At 46.3% G+C, this 23,878-nt stretch overlaps 1 protein-coding gene across 4 annotated transcripts in view; it reads right to left on the bottom strand.

The window, feature by feature from the left end:
• SBF2 (SET binding factor 2) overlaps positions 1 to 23,878 on the bottom strand; it is a 2,983,421-nt gene that overhangs the window by 728,889 nt on the left and 2,230,654 nt on the right. For all 4 annotated transcript variants that reach the window (XM_069623660.1, XM_069623661.1, XM_069623662.1 and 1 more), the window contains exon 19: positions 11,748 to 12,010. In XM_069623660.1, coding sequence (XP_069479761.1) covers positions 11,748 to 12,010 — 263 coding nt within the window. The remainder of the gene's footprint in view (positions 1 to 11,747; positions 12,011 to 23,878) is intronic.

Here is a 23,878-nt window from a genome sequence, read left to right as displayed (position 1 = left end):
TCCGCAGGCGAGCCTCTGGCACCAGAAGAATGCAGGATGCCATGAGGCCGAGCAGCCTCAAGAACTCGAACGCTGGGAGTGTCTGGGCATGCTGAAACTTGTGCACCATCTGCTGAATGTGAAGAACCCTCAACTGGGGAGGAAAACACTGCCCCAGGGAAGTGTGGAGCACTGCTCCGATGTACTGGAGCCGCTGTGTTGCGTCAAATGAGACTTCTTTAAATTGAGGGAGAAGCCCAGCCTGTGAAGGGAGTGGCAGGTGACGGACAGATGATCCAGGACTTGCTCGGGAGAGCTCCCCCTGATCAACCAATCGTCCAGGTAGGGGTAGACGTGAATCCCACTTTTCCTGAGATGCGCTGCCACCACCACCATGAGCTTGGTGAAAACCCTCGGGGCGGAGGTCAATCCGAACGGTAGGAGCCGAAACTGAAAGTGCGAGTCGCCAACCGCGAACCTCAGGTACTTCTTGTGCTTGGGATGGATCGGCACATGGAAATAAGCATCCTTGAGGTCGAGAGACACCAACCAGTCCTGAAGCTGAAGGGCCTGGAGGACTTGAGAGAGAGTAACCATCTTGAACTTGTCCTTCCTGAGGAGTTTGTTCAAACCGCGCAAGTCCATGATGGGTCTCAATCCCCAGTCTTTCCTCGAAATCAAAAAATAAGGGGAATACCATCCCTTGTTCCTCTCCGCTACAGGCACCAGTTCTATGGCGCCTTTCTCCAGCAGGGCTTGAATTTCCTGCGAAAGGAGCGGATCCGGACTCTGCAAAGAAAGGTTCCCCGATGGATTGTCGCGAGGCCTATGCCGAAAGGGAAGACAGTAGCCGTGGATCATGATCTCCAGAACCCACACATTTGAAGTAATGGCACGCCACTCTACAAGATGCTGCACCAGCCTTCCCCCAACCGGCGAACCATGGGACATGGCCTCATGACTGAGTGGTAGCGGCTGCGGCGTTACCTGAGGGCAAAGAGGCAACTGCCCGAGGGGCCTTGGCACCACAGGTACCCTGTCGTCCACCTCTGGTACCCCTGCATTGGCCTCTTTGACTGCCAGCTCCACTCGCTTTACTGAAGGAAGAGTAATAGCGAAAGGAACCACCCCTCCATTGCTGTCCCCTAGGACGAAAAGGCGGAGGTTGGCAAACTGCAGCGCCCAACCACTTCGCTGCAGCTTTGGAGGTCTGCAACCTCTCAAGGCTCTCGTCAGGCTTGCTGCCAAAAAGGTCTTCACCATCAAAGGGCATGTTGAGGAGCCGGGACTGCACATCAGGAGCAAACCCCGACTTCCGCAACCACGCAAACCTGCGTATCACGGTGCTCGCCGCCATGGACCTGCTGACGCATTCAGCCATGTCCAAACCCGACTGAACGGACTCACACATGGCATCCTTACCATCCTGGACCATAGCAAGGAAACCATCCCGTTCGTCCCCTTCGGGAATATGTTCAGCCACTAACGCAACACAGTTCCACAGTGTGTGTGTGAAACGAGACAAGGCACAAATGGAGTTGGCCGCCTGAAGCGCCATACCACCAGAAGAAAACACTTTCTTCGCCCAGCCATCAAAACGTTTGTCGTCCCTATCAGGAGGGATGGTAGGGTACGACGGCTGCTTTGCCGGGGCCGTGGCCGCCTGCACCACCAAACTCTCCGGAGTGGGGTGCCTGCTCAAGTAGCAGGGGTCGCTACAGGCTGGACGGTATTTTCGCGACAAGGACCTGCCCACCGCCGGGAGACTCTCCGGAGCAGTCCAAGCCGCTGCCATCTTTCTCTGTAGAGCCATATGAAACGGCAGTACCGGGTCAGTTGGGGGACCAACATCAAGGATGTCCGTGAGATCATCCTGCACAAACTCCCCTGGGGGAGCAGACCATCCCAAGTACTCGGAAACCCTAGCCATAAGGCGCCGGTACGAGGAATCTGCATGAGAGCCAGGCTCAGGCCTGCAAAACTCCACCTCCGGAGAGGTGTCCAGTCCACTGGCATCATGCAGTGACTGCCTCAAATCGTCAAACTGACTATGGCCCGAGACCATTTCATCTGGAACCTGACTAGGAACCAGGCCATCAGAATCCTCATCCACCTCCGAAATATATTCCAGGTGGCGAAAAGAAGGCACCTGAGAGTGCTTGCTCTTAACCAGAGCCTTCCTAGGGCTTTTCTCCGTGCCACGGGGTACCTCCGACACCCCAGCCTAGAAAGGCGTCGAGGGCGTCGAGTGAATCGGCGCCGGCGTCGAGAGACCAGGCAACGGCGCTGAGAGGATCGGCGTCGACGTCAGATGCAGCGCCGCCAGCATCGACGGCGTCAACACAGTCCTCGAAGCCGCAGCTCCGAGCGCGTCTTTCGACGACCTGAGCGTCGACGGCTTCGATGACTTCCTCGGAGCCGTAGCCTCGAGAAAGCCCGTCGACGCCCTCTAAGACATCACAGGTGCACACGGTCTCGAACGCGTCGAGGACCGGGACCTGGAACGGGTACGTCGAGAACGAGTCCCCTTGTCCGAACGGGACCTCTCCCGTGACTCGTGCCGACCACTCTTGCGAGCGGTGTCTCTCGACCTCTCACGGCCGACCCCACTCAGGGTCGCGGACGGCTTAGTACCCTGCGACTCGAGAATCGCCAGCATTTTCTTCCCGAAGGAAGCCCATTCCTCTGGCGTCGCACGGCTGGTGGGGTAAGCAACGTGCCGGGCAGAGTCCTCAGAAGAGGACCTGGAAGACGACCGCTGTCAGCGCTTCCGAGAATGCCTTGAAGAGGCCGAGGAGTGGCGAGACCGACTCCTAGAATGAGACCAACGAGACTTCCGACGATGACACGGAGAGTCACCTCTCGAATCATCCGTCGAAAGCCCCGCAGACTTCGACTTCCAGGGCTTGGACACCCGACCTACCGACAACTTCTTACGTTCACGTAAGGCTTTGGACGTGAGCGACTGGCAGTCGATACAGTCATCCGTGTCGTGGGCCTCCCCGAGGCACCAGAGGCAGGCGTCGCGCGAGTCCGTCACCAACATCTTGGACCCACACTTCTTGAAGCCCGGACGCGGGGTCGAAGACGAAGTAGAAGACATCTTCACACGAAGGAATTTCTCACAAAACGAACAGGTTCGAAGAACCGAGAAGAACAGAACTCCAAAGAGTCGATGCGTTAACCGAGATTCACAAAGCAACACGTTCGCGGAAAAAACGGAACTGAGGCTACGGGCTTCGTGCATCTGTCATGCCTGCTGGACATACCTCTGGACCAGGAACAACCTCTCCATACAAAATGAGTTACGCCCATAGAACCACTAGACCACTCTACTCAAGATGGAGGTTGTTCGATGCATTGCCCGGAAAACGATGTCTGCATTTTTCACGTCGTTAAAATTCACGTGACTTAGGTCCGTCACGTGTATCACGGCAGTGCGTACATAAGCAGCGTGGTAACTTCGATCGCTGCTTCTGATTAAGTCAATTTTGGCATTTTGGTAGCGAAACTCCGGACCTGCGTTTTCGCATTCCCTTCAGCAACTTCTTTGGCCTATTTGAGCGTGTTTCCTACACATGCTATTTCCGGAGCTGCATGATTCCTGTTCGCGTGCCAAATCTCCACGCGGATGCTGTCTGCAAGCGCGGCTGTCCTGAGCTGCGTGAATACTGTTCGCGCAGCTGTCCTGAGCTGCGTGAATCCTGTTCACGTGCCAAGTCTCCACGCGGACGCTGTCTGCAAGCGCGGCTGTCCTGAGCTGCGTGAATCCTGTTCGCGTGCCAAATCTCCACGCGGACGCTGTCTGTAAGCGCGGCTGTCCTGAGCTGCGTGAATCCTGTTTGCGTGCCAAGTCTCCACGCGGACGCTGTCTGCAAACGCGGCTGTCCTGAGCTGCGTGAATCCTGTTTGCGTGCCAAATCTCCACGCGGACGTGTCTGCAAGCGCGGCTGTCTTGAGCTGCGTGTATCCTGTTCGCGTGCTAAATATCTACACGCGGACGCTGTTTTCAAGCGCGGCTGGCCTGGCTGCGTGTATTCTATCGCATGCAATCCTGCACGTGGTTTTCTGAACTATTTTTGAACCTTTGGTACCTGTGACAGTTAACAGGTGAAATTCTAATTTTTGTTCATCGTGGGAAAGGAAGTATTTCCTGAACTATTGGAAGGTTATTGTGCACAGTACTTTGGACGCTATCCTGTGGTGCACCAACCCGGTATCTAGCGAGAGCCTCGTGCCGTTCGGGATAAGTCTCCCTTACTAATTTTCCCTTCCTTTGTCGTTTCTTCAACTCCTGGGTTTCTTCAAGGAACTTTCGTGGATTACTTCAGTTTTTGCCATACGGTCAGTGTCTGAATTAATGCTAAAATTGTGTTATCTTAGTAATTCGATTGGGACAGTTTCTTATGATACTATCTATCCTAGGCATACTTCCTCCGCAATTCCCACGCCCTTTCCAGTGATCCATCTCTCTGCCTGTTTCATCCAGTCAGAGAGTTGTATCATTTGGAAGGTCTAATTTGACCTGTCTACAATCAAGTCGAGTGAAAATAGGATCCGGAAGAGCCCTACCAAATTGTATCCTTTTTTGGTTACCGTATCCTTTTCAGTTGATACATTGGTGATTTATGACAGAATCAGAAGCCATGGATGGTACGGATCCTTTAACTGTTTTGACTCAGTTAATCACGGACTTGAGAAATGAAATGATTACGGCACAGGACATGCTACACCATCGAATGGATGTTATGCAAGTTGCCATGCATGCCACTCCTCAGGGAGCACGGGTTCCAGTAGCCACTGCATCTGGATCTGGGACTACGACACCATCATTATCACAGGAAACTCTTAAAGTGGTTATGCCCACACAGTTTCCCTTGGCTCCCCCGGAAAGGTTCACAGGTGGTCCTAAAACCTATAGAACTTTTGTTAATCAGTGCCAACTTCATTTTCTTTGCCGGCCTAATTCATTTCCTGATCTTACTACTAAAGCAGCATTCGTTCTTTCCCATTTGGGGGGTACAGCTGCTGCTTGGGCAAATCCTTTATTGGAATCAAATAGCCCCTTGTTGTACGATTGCGATGATCTTCTGGCTGCTATGAACAAAGTCTTTGATATGCGCTACGCTACTCAAGCCACAGATCTGGAGTTGCTGAATTTACAACAAGGCACTCAACCTCTGTTGGCTTACATTGCATGATTTAACCAATTAACAGCCGAAACCTAATGGCCAGAAGACAAGAAGACGGCTGTTTTCTACAAGGGTCTTTCAGAAGAACTCAAAGATGCCTTGTCCACGGTCCCAGTGGTTCCTACAGGTTTTTCTGAATTTCTTGATTTAATTTTACAAATTGATGCCCGAAGAAATGCCCGCAAAGGAGAGAGAAATCCTTTCCTTCATGCACTGGTTCGTTCTGATACACCGGCACCTTCTTCGAATGATCCTGAACCAATGCAAATTGGTGTGGTGAGAGGCCGGTTGTCTAGAACCGAAAGAGAGAACCGAAGGAAAAATAACGTATTTATGTATTGCGGTTCATCTGATCATTTATTGGCGGCATGTCCGAAAAGACCAAATAAGCCTTCGGGAAACGCCAAAACTCGACAGTAGCCGGAGTCCCTGTGTTGAGTGTTACATCGGACTCCATTACATTTCCAGCGCATGCACCGATAGCTGTTGAGATGACTTTACATTTCGATGATCAAGACTTGGTTTCCAAGGCTATGGTTGACTCTGGATGGAAACAAGAGGAGGGGCGTCCTACCACATTCATTTATATCAAACGATTCCTGCATTCCTTATTTACTGCAGAAGTAAACTCCATTTGACATACTAAGTATCAACAAGTTTGTGAACTCATGATTAAACGAGAAATAAGTACACATAGAATAATGAAATTGACCTTTAGGCTGCTTAATTCAACTAAAATGTCACAAACGAAGAATGAGGTAAATTCAATCAACCGTAACATTTAATAGTTTTATATGAACAACACATGTCCGCTTATTTTGCAAACATAATCAAATAGAAACAAAGCAAAAAATAAAATTAAAGACATAATTCAATTAATTACCATATCAATTTGCAATAACAACAAAAAAACTGAACAATTGTTTCATAAATTGTCATTAAAGAAACACAGAAAAAACATGAGATCGTAGCTGATGAACCAGAATGGTTTTTTTACAGATACAGATGCATTGTACCTGCTGTTCTCAAGGTATACTAAATATTCGGTGGGAGGTAACCAAGTCTATGGCCCTATGGTTGACTCTGGAGCCACTAATAATTACATCGATATCACATATGCCAAGAAATGTTCTATACCTCTTATAGACAAGAACAAACCTGAAACTGTTAATACTGTGGATGGATCGGTCTTGATTTCCGGTATGGTAACTCAGGAGACTGTACCTATTCAGATGACTTTATCAAATGGTCATTCGGAGGAAATAATCTTCGATGTCATTGCGGCTCCTCAATACAAAATATTAGTTGGACTTAATTGGTTGACTCTTCATAATCCCGCCATAGACTGGGTTACGGGATTGATCCAATATCCTTCGGTTTTTTGCAACGAACATTGCTTTACCAGTCAGGTGGTGTCACATAAATCACATATTTTGGCCTCTCTTGAGGGAATTTCCACTATTAGTGTGGTACATCAGAGCGGTACACATATACCAAGTGAATATGCAGATTTTGCTGATGTGTTTGACAAAGGTCAGGCAGAACAGCTGCCTCCACATAGGTAGTAAGATTGTCCAATTGAATTAATTCCTGGAGCTAAAATTCCTACTGGTCGAGTTTATTCTTTAACTCTCAAAGAAGATGTCGTCTTGAAAGAATACATCGATAAAGCTCTTGATATGGGATTTATACGGCCCTCTCAATCGCAGCTGCCGCTCCTTTATTCTTTGTTCCAAAGAAGGAAGGAGATCTAAGGCCTTGCATTGATTACAGGGCTATTAACGACATCACCATAAAGAATCAGTACCCTTTACCACTGATTAATGTTCTGTTAGATCAATTAGGAACTTCCAAGTATTTCACTAAATTGGATTTGCGCGGTGCTTACAATCTGGTTCGCATTCGCGAAGGAGACGAATGGAAGACCACTTTTAAGACGCGGTATGGCCTTTATGAATATTTAGTGATGCCTTTTGGTCTTTGTAACGCTCCCGCCACATTTCAGTTCTTCATGAACGATATCTTCAAAGATATGATGGACCAATTCGTGGTGATTTACTTGGATGACATTTTGATATATTCATCATCTTTTCCAGAACATGTTAAACACGTCTTAGCGGTCTTACAAAGACAGAGAGAACAAACTTTTTGTTAAAGCCGAGAAGTGTGTCTTTCATACACAAGAAGTGGAATTTCTGGGTTACGACATTACTAATCAAGGTGTTCGAATGAGTCGTTCCAAAGTGAAGGCCATATTGAATTGGCCTGTTCCACACAATGTCAAGTCATTACAGTCATTTCTAGGTTTTGCAAATTTTTATCGCAGATTTATTCGTTCTTTCTCCAAAACAGTGGCCCCATTGACAGCTTTAACTAGTTCTAAAATTCCATTCTGTTGGAACCAGAATGCCCAAGTTTCTTTTGAGAGGTTAAAGGAAGCATTTACCACGGCACCTGTACTTCAACATCCTGATCCGGATGGTCAGTTTATCGTTGAAGCAGACGCCTCCAGTGTTGCTACAGGAGCTGTACTCTCGCAGGTTTGTGCAGAAACTAAGGAGGAGCATCCAGTTGCTTTCTTCTCACGCAAACTTACACCATATGAACAAAACTATACTGTCACTGAGCGTGAATTACTTGCAACCAAGGATGCTTTCCAAGAATGGCGACATCATCTTCTTGGGGCCAAACATCAGGTGGTGGTGTATTCTGATCATAGAAATCTTCAGGCTTTTCAAACTATGAAATGTCTTACAGCTAGACAGGCCAGATGGCATGTCTTTTTTGCTCAATACAATTTTCAAATTACTTATCGCCCTGCCAGACAACATGTCAAGTCGGATGCTTTGTCTCGCATCGGTGAAGAGGTGAAAGAAGAATCATCGGTGCAAAATAAGTTGTTGGCAGATCACGTGATATGTAGTAGTTCTGCACAACCTTCCCTAAAAAACGAGTTACAGGAGTGGGTGAAACTAAATCCACAATTGATTCAGGAATTGAATATTGATATATACAATGGTGTGCCTTTTAAACAAGGAGTACTCCATCTACCAACTGGTACCACTCAGAACAAGGCCCTCAGTTGGGGTCATGATTCTTTGATTTCCGCCCATCCTGGACAGAAGAAGACTCTAGAGTTACTGAAAAGATGGTGTTGGTGGCCGTCTATAACACAAGATGTTATAAATTATGTTTCAACATGTTCGGTATGCAGTCAATGCAAGAACACTCCTGGCAAACCAGTGGGTTTACTCCAGTCTCTACCTGTTCCCAAAAAACCCTGGGACATGATATCAATGGATTTCGTGGTTGAACTTCCAAGTAATAAAGGCTACGATACCATATGGGTGGTGGTGGACTACTTTACAAAATTGGCGCTTTTTATCGCCTGTATTGGTGTACCAACAGCTGCTGGTCTGGCTGATCTATTCATACGGCATATATCCCGGTTTTTTGGTCTACCTTCAGTGATAATCACTGACAGGGGCTCACAATTTGCGTCACGTTTTTGGAGAGCACTAAATTCGGCATTACTAATTGATGACAGATTGTCTAGTGCTTATCACCCTCAAACGGATGGACAGACAGAGTCAATAGCACTATGGAACAATATCTGCGATGTTTGTGCCTTCAGTTTCAGTCAGATTGGCTCAATGTTCTGCCGGCAGCGGAGCTCGCCTATAACAATTCCTATCATAGTGCCATAGGTACTTCACCTTTTTATGCTTTGTATGGGCAACACCCACGATCCATTCCTTTGGATTCCAGTTTGTCTTTGGATACTCCTGCAGCAGGACATAATTTTAGAGATCTTCAGAGTCTACAGAAGAAAGTTAAGCAGCAATTGGAGCAAGCTAAAAAACGAGATAAGACCTATGCCGATGCTCATAGAATCCCTGCACCTGTCTACAAAGCAGGCATGAAGGTATGGCTGTCCACAAAAAACTTGAGGATACCCGGTAAAAAGAAATTGTTGCCTAAATACATCGGGCCATATGAAGTGCTCCACGTTATAAATCCGGCTGCTGTCCGTCTGGCATTGCCACAACGGTGGCGAGTGCATCCTGTATTCCACGTGTCACTCATCAAACCGTGCTCGGATGCTACTAGATTGCCTATACGGCCTGTTGCTATTTCTGTGAAAGGGTCAGACGAATATGAAGTACAAGACATTCTGGACATGAGGTTACGGTCTGGGAAACCATATTATCTGTTGGATTGGAAAGGTTATGGTCCCGAGGATAGATCCTGGGAACCTCTGTCTAACATTCATGCTCCAGCTTTATTAAGGCGATTCCACTCGAAAAGGGGAGAGGCTGCTCCTTTGGGGGGTGGCACTGTCATGCCTGCTGGACATACCTCTGGACCAGGAACGACCTCTCCATACAAAATGAGTTACGCCCATAGAACCACTAGACCATTCTACTCAAGATGGAGGTTGTTCGATGCATTGCCCGGAAAACGACGTCTGCATTTTTCACGTCGTTAAAATTCACGTGACTTAGGTCCGTCACGTGTATCATGGCAGTGCGTACATAAGCAGCGTGGTAACTTCGATCGCTGCTTCTGATTAAGTCAATTTTGGCGTTTTGGTAGCTGAACTCCGGACCTGCGTTTTCGCATTCCCTTCAGCAACTTCTTTGGCCTATTTGAGCGTGTTTCCTACACACGCTATTTCCGGAGCTGCGTGATTCCTGTTCGCATGCCAAATCTCCACGCGGACGCTGTCTGCAAGCGCGGCTGTCCTGAGCTGTGTGAATCCTGTTTGTGCGGCTGTCCTGAGCTGCGTGAATCCTGTTCGCGTGCCAAGTCTCCACGCGGACGCTGTCTGCAAGCGCTGCTGTCCTGAGCTGGGTGAATCCTGTTCGCGTGCCAAATCTCCACGCGGACGCTGTCTGCAAGCGCGGCTGTCCTGAGCTGCGTGAATCCTGTTCGCGTGCCAAGTCTCCACGCGGACGCTGTCTGCAAACGCGGCTGTCCTGAGCTGCGTGAATCCTGTTCGCTTGCCAAATCTCCATGCGGACGCTGTCTGCAAGCGCGGCTGTCCTGAGCTGCGTGTATCCTGTTAGCGTCCGCGTGTAGATATTTAGCACGCGGACGCTGTTTTCAAGCGCGGCTGGCCTGGCTGCGTGTATCGCATGCAATCCTGCACGTGGTTTTCTGAACTATTTTTGAACCTTTGGTTCCTGTGACAGTTAACAGGTGAAATTCTAATTTTTGTTCATCGTGGGAAAGGAAGTATTTCATGAACTATTGGAAGGTTATTGTGCACAGTACTTTGGACGCTATCCTGTGGTGCACCAACCCGGTATCTAGCGAGAGCCTTGTGCCGTTCGGGGTAAGTCTCCCTTACTAATTTTCCCTTCCTTTGTCGTTTGTTCAACTCCTGGGTTTCTTCAAGGAACTTTCGTGGATTACTTCAGTTTTTGCCATACGGTCAGTGTCTGAATTAGTGCTAAAATTGTGTTATCTTAGTAATTCGATTGGGACAGTTTCTTATGATACTTTATCTATCCTAGGCATACTTCCTCCGCAATTCCCACGCCCTTTCCAGTGATCCATCTCTCTGCCTGTTTCATCCAGTCAGAGAGTTGTATCATTTGGAAGGTCTACAATCAAGTCGAGTGAAAATAGGATCCGGAAGAGCCCTACCAAATTGTATCCTTTTTTGGTTACTGTATCCTTTTCAGTTGATACATTGGTGATTTATGACAGCGTCCTACTTGTCACATCGGATGACGTTGGACGTCGGAGGAGGTCCTCGACGACTGCGCATCGACGTCATCGACGCAGGAGCCGAAAAAAGTTTCCGAAGCAGCACAGCTGTGGTGATTACCTGTCATAGATATGGAATACGTCGGAGGACCCAATCCCCTCGAACCTGTGTTTAGTTATTCATGAAAAATGTCCTGTTGTGAGGCTGCTTGTACTATCAGGGTTGAGGTTGGCATACGCTATCAACAAGATGACTTTCAGAAATCAAAAAGGGAGTCCATCTTTGTTGTTCTAGGACTCTCCTATTAGTTCAAAAATAGGCAAATGCTGCAGCTTCTTTGTATATTGACGCTGCATCTGGTTATCAAAGTGAGTGTCCTCTGACCTGTAAAACAAAAGTTCAGGTTGAAATGATATCCAGGTGCCAGGCACACCAGATACAAGGATCACTGGAGTCAGTCACTTAGTTCTGACTTTCGCAGGACCCATACTCCTTAACCTGAAACAAAGAGCAACAAAGGGAGAGAGAGCGACAAAGGGAGATAGCAACCAAGGGGAGAGAGAGCGACAAAGAGTGAGCAATGAGAGAGAGAGGGGGGACAGAGAAAGGGGGCAGAGAGAGAGAAGGAAGAGAGAGTGATAGGCACCACTGAACAAAAACACAGCATATGCTTTACTGAAACCTTTAGAAGTACACACGACTATAAGGCCCAATCTAAGAATGAAGTCAACACTCAGAAACTAGTAAGCACTGATTAATGAATTAAGCAGACAAAAGGGGCACCATCTTTGATGCATTAAAGTAGCATAGAAGATTACTGTACTTTCATGAAAAGGGGGCACATCACAAACACGTCTCACCTGTTTGTTACAAGGCTGTTGCTTCCACTCTCCCAATCACCTGGTGCATTTGTCCTCAAAAGTTTATTTTTGCTTGTGTCGAGTGGAACAAGCAAATAAACCATAAGGTTGGCAAAATGAATTGCCTGGCTGAAAACCGTGCTTTCTTCACTCTGTACCAGTTCCTGTTGTTTTTGTTTGCTAAGAGTTGGCCACAAGCGCATTTGTTCAGCTGCTAGATCCATTATGGTCTTATCCTGGTCTTGGATTAGACATGTGTTATCCTGAAAAACAGAGGGAACACGCATTTTTATGTGGGAATTATGATTTTTAGTGGTGGATAGAGCATCAAATAATCAGAACAGAGTGCGCATTGTCTGTTTTAGGCTTAATCTATCGATACGAGTAAAGCAGAAAATCTGTTAGTTTGTTCCTTATAATATCCCACAACGTTCCACCCATCTGAACCACATTTGCATAGTTACCTGTTAGCACCCTCTCTGGACATTACTGGCTACATTAAATTTGGACACCCCACCCTTTTCCCCAGATTTCAGCCCTTTCACCCATGAGACGGTTGCCTGAAATCGGCAACATATTACTCTGGTCACAGAAGGACTGGGCAAGCTCATTTTAAGCGTCTCGATGAGAGGAACAAAACAAAACTCAAGGTCCCTTTGACGCATCGTTTTCCGAGATATTTGCACCTTAACTAACTGCAATGCACCAGAGTGAGGCGACAGGTGCAGAAATCTCCAGGAATGGTGCACCCACATTGTGACACTGGAGCCATTTCTTGGGGATCATTTAGCAATTCAGTTGACCATTCACATTGCTATCCCACATCTGAATCTAGATCCAAATCAGGCACTTCTAGAAGGCGACCGACCTGGTTTACCCATTAGATGGAACAACAAACTATGTGATAAAATTAACGGTCGCATTGATGCTTGGTTAGCCGGACTACAGTGCTCTCCCACACATGAATTACATGAGAAAATAGAGCCAAGAATATACCTGGAAATGACAGCAAGTATAATGGCCTCAATCCGCACTGGTAATAAGGGCTCACATCATACATTTGCAAATGTTGGCTGTCCTGGAATTGAACTTGCAAAGCGTCTGAAGAATACTGATTTACGTAAACTCAAAAATACCATATGCTCCCTTGAGGAGTACGTACGGCTGAAAAGAAAGTTATGCAATGTCTATTGTAACAAGTGCAGGAATATTAAACGTCATCTTCATAATAGGGCCAATGAAAAGATATTAATTTCCCTATGCCGTAATGATCGGCGTACCACTTGGGCAATCTTAAGGTCAGATTCTCCTATTCCAGGCACCAACCAAGCTTCCACAATTGCCGCTGCTTCTTGGGCTCAATTTTATGAAAATAAATGTGCGCTTCCTTCTTCATTCTTTAATATCCAAGTAAAAGAACCTACCATACCCAAATTACCGCTACCCAATTGGTCCCTCCAAGATATTGAATGGGCAATAAACGCCCTAAATGACTCTAAGGCCGCCGGTCCGGACGGCATTCCTCCTTGCGTGTTAAAACCAGGTTGTGGGCGAAAATACTGCAATCACAATTTGACAACATCTTAACATCCTTAGACATTCCTGCCTCCTGGCTAGGTTCAATAACTGTCCCAATTTATAAAAAGGGCCCAAGGGACAACCCCGCAATATCCCGGCCCATTGCTCTCATAGATGCTGCCGCCAAAGTGTTCGCAATTGTACTACTCCAGGAACTGCATGCTCACATGAAAAAACATAATATCCTCTCGCGCTTTCAAATTGGCTTCCGGCCCCAAATGGCGACAATGTTAAATGCAACACTAATGGCACACTTGCTTGCAAAAACAAAGATTCCCTATCGTGGGGCTTTGTACATGGCTTCCATAGACTTCACAGCTGCATTTGATTGCGTGGTGCGGGGAATGCTCTGGCATAAAATGCGCATAATGGGAATACCTTCACATATCATGTTTCTAATAGCCAAACTACATGCTAACACCACATACTACTTCAGAGTAAACCAATCAGGGGCAATCACCAACCCCATCCCTATTGGGGTGGGAGTCAAGCAGGGTTGCAACCTGCCGGCTACACTGTTTAACTTGTATTTATGTGGCATCAATGAGATCTGGGAGCAACAAATTAGTTATCCTGCAAGACTAAGACACCTAAAAATGTATTGGCTTGCATTCGCTGACCATATTGTAATTTTCGATCGTACACCCTCAGGACTGCAAACAAAGTTGTCTCTATTTGCTGAATATTGTTCCTCCCATAATCTATCTTAAATGAAAAGGCCAAAACTCTCACTAATCAAATGCGTATGGTATTTAAGAAATACTGCAAGTTTTCTTTACTTCCTCTCTTTGAATTCTATACTCTTGAAGTTGAGTCGATCATACTATACGCACTTGATATGTGTTCGGTGGCTATAGACCAATTCCTTGACGAGTTACAAGGACGCCTATGGAAGGGAGTGCTTAACTTGGCTATTTCCCTTCCCAATGTGGTGCTAAGGCAGGAATTAGGCCTAACGTCCTTATCTGCTCGCTACAACTGCCGGCAACTCTCTAATTTGGGAAAAATGTTATTCTCCCCGAAAAATTCCCTGTATGAAGAGTTGGGGGTTATGATAAATAACTCCAATCCTCCATCGATTGGGAATATCTATAGGAAAATGGTTGTACTGCTCGGTGAGCTCGCTCTAACTCCCGCGGACCTAGAATATCGGCAGGCTCATGTCAAACTTTGACTATTTGCGCATGATTGCTGCAAGACTTTAAACACAATTGAAAAATACAAAACCTACAAAGAAGTGGCCAAATTCTGCACAAGTCGCTTGCCACATAAGCCTTACCTGCTGCAGTTTCCATGTCCCAAAGTGAGGGATCTATACATGAGATTTAAATTAAATCAACTGTCTTCTTTAGATAGAATAAAAAATTGGGCAACATATACTGTAGCAAAGTCGGGTGATGATTGCAGATTTTGTAAAGAACCAAGCATGCAGGAGTCTCTTAAACACTTGATTGTTAACTGTGTATTCTTTGAAATTCAATGCAAGGAAATATTTGGTATTGAATCAGCGGGGGTCTCGGTTGCCTCAATAGAATGGCTATGGCTCGCATGCATGTGGGGTAATTCCACCAAAGCCATTCTACAACTGACCAGATTCTTGGCTATTCTCAATATTGAATTGGAAAAAAAATATTTTCAAGCCTGAAATATGATGTGCTTCTATCGAAAATGCCATTTGAGGTTTCTTCAACTTAGTGGGTAGTTGCTCAATTGGGTACAACACTTGTAGGACTGATTATAAGAAAATGACATTGAGATAAATAGCAAACGAGCCACTATAGAGGCTATAACCTAACCCAACAGTTTATATACTGGATTATTTTCTGGTAGAATCATTATAAGCACGGTTTTTATGTGTTATAACAAGCTGATGTCAAATTGTAAAATCAACTTGCTGTGATTGTGTGGCTATTTAAGGTAACTTATATGAAATGTGGAATTTCTTATGAAAATGCAGGGCATTCAGCAAGTGGGAAAAAAACTATTCTTTCAAAAAAAAATGTTCATTTGTTTAAAATAATTTTTAACAATATTTTAAGCACGCATAAAATATATGTAGATGTGAAATGTGAATATGAAATTAAAATATATGTTTTAAAAGTTGTAAAAGTTTGTTAAACAAACTATAAACAATGGTTTGAATAAAAAAAAAAGGAGCGAGCGCACAAATGGTCCCAGTATGTTGCAGCACGCAAACTCTTGCCTCCCCTCCGTCTGCTCTAGGGTATGTCAGCCAGCCACACGTGCCCATTCTCAGTGCAGTTTACCTCAGAGTGCAAAGCACATCAAGCGATAAGCGACTCGGAACAGCGACCTACAGGATATTGATTTGCAACAATTGATGTGTTATGTCCGCATACAGAACATGTGGGGAGTACGAGTACTTTTTGCTACTTAGTTATATTCTATCAACAGATTATGCTGCAATAGAATACAAATCTCCAGATGGAGAATTGTTGACCAATGGACAATGTAAGAACTGGAAGCTTGTATTGAGACACTACCCTCCCAACATTCATTCTACTAAAGCCAAAACGTATGGCCATGATTCAAACAAAGCCTTTCTCCTAACCAAATACTATCATAAATGCAGCTAACAAGATCAAAAACCTTTTGAGATTCTTAGAAAGCTGGTGAATATGCTCTTAGGTGATGGATGTTGGCCCGCAATTGATTATTTTTATGTATGTATTGTCAGGTCCTACGCTAGAAGACTATATAGCATAATGGTTGAATAATATATATGTGATCATGTATGTTTTTGGTCAAAGCATCTAGGCTGGTGCACATAATTTTTCAGTGAGCCAAGTGCAACAGAATTGCTACAGAATAGTTTAGTGTAATGTAATATATACTTTGGTCTAGGAAGATATTCTAATTATGCCATCACGCTAATGCATGGCATAGTTAAGGTTAAGATGAATTGTCTATGGCGTTTCAGTAAATACCCTTTCTTGCTTGAATCCTTCCATGGAAATAATGTAAAACAATTCCACAGTAAAATATTGAGGCACCAGCCCCTGCATGAAAAATATCACAATTATTCACAGATGGATTCATGTTTTTTTTTTAAATTATCTTTTGTTCGCGTTTTGAAAATCTTTGAACATGGGGTTTTCTCATCCAAACCTTTTCAGCACAAATATCTCAAAATTGTCTGCTATGATTCTCAAGATTGTTGGCATGCAGCTAGATCTCATCAGTGGTGTACTGTAAAATTATTTTGAAAAATCGACAACCAATTTGGGGATATTTACAATTTAAGAGGTATCTATGTAGCACACATACAGAATGTGCATTTTTATACTAACTGAAGTGTAGAAGATGTACAATTTGTAAATGGAGGCTACTAAACGTATTCAAACCGACAAAGTTAAGACTGATTTTGATGTCATGTTTCATTTGTATATAAGACATAAGTAATGTAAAATTCATACATATATGAAAAATGTAAAACCCCTATGCAAATCTCCTATTGAAAATTCACATTAAAGTTAGACCTCACTTTAATATGAGCTTTTATAGGTATAAAAGGTGTAGAATACATTAACAAAATGAATGTACATCGTTTATTTGAACTGTACACATGCGTGTAGAAGATGTACATTTAGTACATGTACACTAATACACATATGAATACTCACATCAAAGTCAGTACTGACTGATGCAAGTTTTCAGGAGACGTAAATTCTGTACATATACGAGCTGGACAACTCTTACATGCCTCCTATGTATAAAAACTCAAATCAAAGTCAAACCTAATTTTAAGGTAAATTTCCATACATATAGTAGGCATATAGGACTTGGAGATTTCATTAGTTTATACCAAATACTTTGCACACCAAACACTCATACGCCTTACTTACACCATACACTATTATGACACACACATACAGTTATGACACACACACTGTGACGGAGGCACAGACCACACAGCGGTAACATGACGATCCAAGGGTGATTATTGAAGTTTGGGGGCCTTAGGGTCATACCGGTCTATCGTGTCTCCATCGGCGTCCAGGGGTAAACCAGAAGTTCGTAGTCCCTGGTTACTCTGCATTGAGAGGTAACCACTACTGTCAATAGCTAGTTCTTACTACAGGTGTTTCTCGAAGAGTCTGCTGTCTAACCCCCCCTGGAACGTCCTACCTGTCCCTAGACTCAACCCGAATTAGTGTTCCAAGGGAATGTGGAAATGTGCCATTCACTTGCTTCACCAGGGTCAGGTTTGTTAATTTGTGCCGTTATGTATCCCTTTCCCTCCACCTTTCTCCTGCTTCTTTTCTGCCTCTGACCTGTTAACCTCTCACTCCTCCTTTCTAATGGAATCAACATTTGCTGTCGATAATCCTTTCCCTGCTACAACTTTAACTACCACCACTGCTCCTCCCCCTCCTACCACTAGCGCTTAACCTCCTATATCTACCCCCCATACTTCTACCATTAACATTCCTCCTCTTGACACCTTTTCACATACCAACCTTAAACCTCTGCCTCTTGCCACTACCACTCCTAGCCTTATCTCTACCACTCCCCCAATGGCTACCTGTTCTCTCTCTCATTCACACAACACTGCATCCACATTCACTTTTTTCTAAGAACTTAGTTCCCCTGAACGCACATTCACACGGCAGACTGATGTGCACTGCAACACCACGTTTGCTGCACCAGTCTACTGCATACACTTCTGTCTGTCATGACTCCCCACTGCTGTTTGGTCCCGGACCCAGTCTCCCTCGGAATATTCCTCCCCACATTGGGATTGGGTCTCTTCCTACACCCAACTAAGCTCTTTATGCCACCCTGGGAGGTGTGTGGCTCGGCGATGGCAGTGGGATTCGAAGCCCTGCCACTTCCCTCTGCTTGCCTCCTCCATTTGATATTTGGCAGAACTGAGTGAGCTCCAGGTACTCCTTGCTGCCCAGCCCATTGAGGATGCCCGGCCCTGCCTCCATGCACGCAGGGCCGGCCTCTCGGTACAGCGACCTGGGAGGTCCCCTCTGGTTGCAAGGTCTCAGCTGTCAACCTTCTGGGAAGCAGTTCCTTGCTCTACTAGTTGTCTCGTGGGGGGCCTCACTGCAGCCCACTTGGTCCATCTGGGGAATGATTCTGATGTGGGCCCCCAACCAAACTGTGTACATGTAAAAGCCTTAAATCTTTTATATGCCACCTAAATCTATACAAATTCAAAACAAGGGGGCGCGCTGAGCAGCTGACATGGTGGCCGCACTTCTGTGAGGCTCTGAGGGGCACGCTTGATAAATAGCATGGAGCCTGACCGACAGCATTTGAGCCCTCGCCTCACAGCACCCGGACTCCAGCGAGGATTACATCTCCAGCGTGGGTGTAGGGGCCTGATGAGCTTGGAGCTGGCGGAGGCTGGCGGTGCATCGATGGCAGGGCCTGTCCATGCCTGACAGGAGGCCCATCTGGGGGACGCAGAAGACCCTGCTGCTCAGGAGGAGGGGTTTGGTGGCAAAGGGCGACCGGAGCCATGGGGCTGCCCCACGGCCCATGGACAGAGTCCCTGGTGATGGAGCTGGTGGCCTGATGGCTCACTCTGCCCGCAGCTGGGGCTCGAGAAGTGTGCAGCAGAAGACAGAAAAAAAGACTTAGGATTCGCCAGCGCCTAGTAGTGGGCTGCTCCACCTTTGAGCGCAAGTGTTACAATGGCAATCGGAGCCACAGCTCACGCCATACTCACCTGCAGAGCTGGCTGACTCCACAGAGGGCGTGTGGCCATTTCGAGCTGAGCCCATCGGGCCTGTGCCACCTCGGGGACCACCATCTGGGAAAAGAGTCAGGGCATCACAGGCAGCGTGGAGTCTGACCAGCGGTGCTCGCCCTGCCTGCCTGCCTTCTGTGGAGGAGTCCTTCACCACCGGTCGGGATACGCCAGCACTGGAGGGTGCTCCAGATCCCGGGCCTAACTGCGAGACCCACCCTGGCTGGATCCTCTGACCTCGCTCCTCCACACCCGTCAACCCTTCCTCAGGAATCCTGGACGGGTTGCTTCTCCAGTTGCACCACAGCTGGGACATGGCCAAGCAAGGGAAGCACAATAAGCCACAGCAGACATTATCACTATAATGAACGCCACTGTTGAAATACGGAAGAAAAATTAACACAAGATATAGGCACAAATCCACACGCCATGCAGTCAGACCATCCAAACTGAACCACTAGCTACCAAACAGGATCTTGCAGTTCTCTTTAGGGAGATCAAAAATTAGCTCCAGTCTAGCACAGCAGAGCTAGGTCAGAAAACCTTGATACTGGACAACCGGGTACTTGGCCTGGAGCACTGGATCAATAGATCAACGATCTGCAGGACTCATCCTGTGAACCGACCTTTGAACTCGAGGAGCTCAGCAAGAGGGTGGAAGCCCCTGAATCTTCAGCTGAGCAAGTCCAAGTGAAGCAGACAGACCTGGAGAACCAGGCAAGGAGGAACAACATGTGCATAAGAGGCATCCGGATCCGGATTCCAGACGCAGAGCTTGACGACTTTATCCTGGGCCTCTACAGATCAATCCAGTCGCTCACAGACGGTGAGCACATCATGCTTGATCGCACCCACAGAGTGTACTCTAACTTCCAGAAAGCTAAACACCTGGTTCCTGATGTCCACACCAGAGATGCACTACTTCAGGGTCAAGGAGGATATCCTGAAAATGCCGCGTTCCAAAGGAGAGCTGTTTTATAAAGACATCAGGATCCAGCTGTTCCAGGACTTGACACCCTCCACACTAGCGAGGCGCCACACTTTTATGGATGTCACCGCCTGGCTTAACAACAGACGCTTCAAGTACTGCCGGGGCTTCCCCTGCTCCCTTCTTTTCACCTAGAACAATGAACCATGGACTCTGGCCGACCCAAATCCAGCAACGTTCCTACAGAACCCTGACCGGCCGATCTCTCCAGTACTGCTTCACCTAGAAACATAAAAGTCGGCACAGAGCTGGAGGCCGCGCAAACCCCAAGCATTTCGAGAAGAATCACCAGTTGCCGAGCCATGGGCAGACTTCCCTCACCCCCGGATTCTCATCCAGTGTGATTTGTTATCCTTTACACTTGTTTGGTTGGCTGGGTGGGCACCAGGGGGTCCTCGGGGCATTCTTGATGTTTAAAAACATGTTCAGCAGTTAAACTGCTCCATATGTGCACAGCTGCATTTATCCAGAGCGCACCCTAACCCTTTTCACTTACCTTATAGGTGCACTGGTTAACCTTCGCCCGGACATGGGCCTTTGAGCCCTTTTGAGCCGTAGGGTCAAAATAACCTGGCGCTACACTTTCTATTGTTTAGTTTTCCCCTCCCTCCTTACTGAGAAACTCACAAGATCCGTACCAGCAGACATAGCACTGTTTCATAGAGCTTGTACGCACCCCAATACCCGGCACCACTGACTTGGGGAACCCGCCCACTACCACGATAACTACCCTAAATGCACAGCGCCCAAAAAGCCATTCTTCAGCTGCTGTGTCACATAGCAGTTGTCATCGCCAATATTCAAGATATACACCCTTTACAAAAAGACGAGTCCACCCTACGGCACCCCCTTTTTCCGCATCTCATAGCTCCAAAAAAAGTGGGGTAGTTCTCATCTCTGAAGAGCTCCACTTTACAGAGCATGTGATTCGTAGAGACTGTTGGGGACATTTCCTCCTCCTTAAAAGAAGCCTGAGCGATCACAAGGTCCCCTTTGCCTCTGTTAACGCTCCTAACGAGGCGCAGGACTCCTCTTTTAAACAACTAAACCTAGTCCTTGCAGAATTGGAGAGGGTCATATAGTGGTGGGAGGGGACTTCAACGCCATGCCAGAACAGCCCCATGGATACATTCCTGCCACTAACTCCATCAGATTACCGTAATACCCTCACCCTCTTGCAACTGTTCTGCAAAGTAAATGGTTCCAGGGGGACTACTTATTTTTCTCTCACATCCACAGGGGCCTTTCGTGTCTTGACATGACTCTTGTATCCCCAGCCTTGAACCCCTCTATAGCGAGTGTTGAAATTGGAGTTAGGCAACTGTCGTATCACTCGCCAGTCTCCGTGGACCTTTTGGTATACTGGCTTTCGCCTGTCATCAGGACCCCCCCTGTCAATTTTAGGATGCCCTTCCACGAGACCCTGCTCTTCGCACAGAAATATGCACGCAGGGGATGCTCTAGAATACCCTTTGGGACGCTTTTTAAGCAGTTCTCTGGGTGAATTCATTTCACTTTTGCAATGTGTCTAGACTTCAAAGCCCAAGTTAATTATTCCATAAAGTTACTTTTTTAACGGCAAATATGCCATAGAATTTAGAATGCATTTTCAAGTAAGGTGGTACACTTATCAGGTTCATTCAATTAAAATATGTATGTTTCTCTTTCACAGGTGGTAAAGGCTGGTGGCCTACCGTTCATTTACCTGGTGGCTTTATGCAGACTTGGATTCCATGTTCAAGGAGTAATATCCTCCTATGTAGTAGGAGCCATTTGCGCCAAATTCCCCAGTGACAGCGGACAGTACAGGGGATTTTCGCACACCGAGTTGCAACCTCAAGTATACAATTTGTAGTTCGTTTGTGCCATCAACATCACCAAATTAAAAATACATATGAGCATATACGAATAGTGGTTTGAATTTTTCAGTGAGTCAAGAACACGCTCAATCGTCTATGAGGGTCATGAAAGAATGGTTGGTGCCCTTTTGCACTCACCTCGTCCCCATCCATCCCCCCTCTAGTATCCCCACGTCCTGTATTGGGTGGGTGGGAACGGCCAAGGTGCCAAACACCATGTACAAGGCAAAGGGATGCTCCAGACTCCCCTCTTCAAAACCCTGCCCCAGCAATCAACCTAAGTTTGTGTCCCTTCAGCAGTGTTCGGGGCATTTTGCGCTCGCCTCATGCCCTTCCATCCCCATTCAGTAGTATCAATGGTAGTTCACACCTATGACCGTGTGCTCCCAAGGGGGCTAGGTGGGTTGGAACACTAAATACCATGTACATTTCAAAGGGATCTTCCGCACAGGGACCATTGTTCACATGGCCTCCAAAGACAGTGTCTCCTGAACTTCCCTCTTCAAGTGCATCCATCCCCCTCCCTTTCTCCCCAGTATCAATGGCAGTTTGCACCTAAGAACATGCGCTGGAAAGGCAGCTGGATGCGTGTGGACGCACAAGGTGCCACAAGCTGTTCAATAGCTAGCCTCTATACATTACGCATCACACAAAATTATGCAGACTCTTTGTTTTTGTGTTGGCAATAAAAGTCTGTGGCTTTTATTAAACATCACAATAAACCAAACAAGATTACTTTGTCACAGATTAACAGGTGTGCATCTTTATCATAGTTCTGTACTTTTTGGGCACTTGGACCGTGAAACAGGAACTGGACCTCCTTAGCTAACCGACTGCCCCCACTGTGGGCTCTCAGATCTGTGTGCTGGGGACTTACATCTTGTCTGGTGAGTTCTCTTGCGTTTGCTGGCAGCTTCCTTCCAGGCTCGTGATATCCATTGACCACATGGCCAGGACAGACCCAGTGTCTCCTAACTCCTCTCTTCAAGACCCCGTCCCTGAAATCAACATATGTTTTTGTCCGTTGAGCAGTGTTATGGGACTTTAGCGCTCAGCTCGTCCCCATCCATCCTCCTCCCTAGTATCAATGGCAGTTGGCACCTATGAACAGGATCGTACTGGGCCATGTGATTGTCTCTGGCACCGATGAAAACGTGGCACACAATTCGAAGTCGCTATTCATTCCTTTTTGGACACTGTTTGAATATTACCCAAAGTTGAGTATTTTGATGAAAAGGTGATGCAAATTGTGCATTTCAAATAATATATATTCAGCAACAGTGTTCAACTCTACTAGCCGCTTATTGAAGTAAATCAAACTGACACACATGGCCCAAAAGAATAGGCCACATTCATTAACCAAAAAGTCCCAGACAAGCATTTTGGGTTTGTGTTTTAACCTTGGCCCTATTGACCTATAGGCTGTACGAGCAGGCCTATGCCTGTTCGCTCGCAAGGGTGGTGGGTGAGCATGGCAGATGTGAAACATTGGCATCGAGGCTGTGTGGGTGTCAACGAACATGTCACACATTCATACACATACCCCTTTTGTTTCTAAGCCTTTATAAACACCTTGACATTTACCAGGAGAACATCTCTGCGATATACAAGGTATCGGCTCATTTGTTCGTCCAAGTAAGAGTAGGACACTATTTGCTTCTCTATGTTCATTGATCACTGCTCTGAAAGTTTCTATTTATTTCCACCTAATGTACCCAGTATTCTAATGTTCATTTATCTCAAAGACTTCACCATTATCGAATGTTTGATGTTTGATTTTGGTCTCGGTAAATAGCACATTGAATCACTGTGCATTATAATAGAATGGAATGTTTTGTTGTCCTTGTTTGCAAGCAAGTTTTCTATAAATGCTTGAGAGTTTGTTCAACAGACGAGTAACACGTTACGATTTGCGGTATATCACTCAATTCTGTAAGAAAGTTATTGTCGCGTTCATTCGACTAGGTTACACAGGTTTTCT

The sequence above is a fragment of the Ambystoma mexicanum genome, chromosome 11 (genome assembly GCF_040938575.1).
Source record: "Ambystoma mexicanum isolate Mex_15411 chromosome 11, UKY_AmexF1_1, whole genome shotgun sequence".
NCBI classification, from domain to species: domain Eukaryota; kingdom Metazoa; phylum Chordata; class Amphibia; order Caudata; family Ambystomatidae; genus Ambystoma; species Ambystoma mexicanum.
This window is presented reverse-complemented; position numbering and strand designations above follow the sequence as displayed.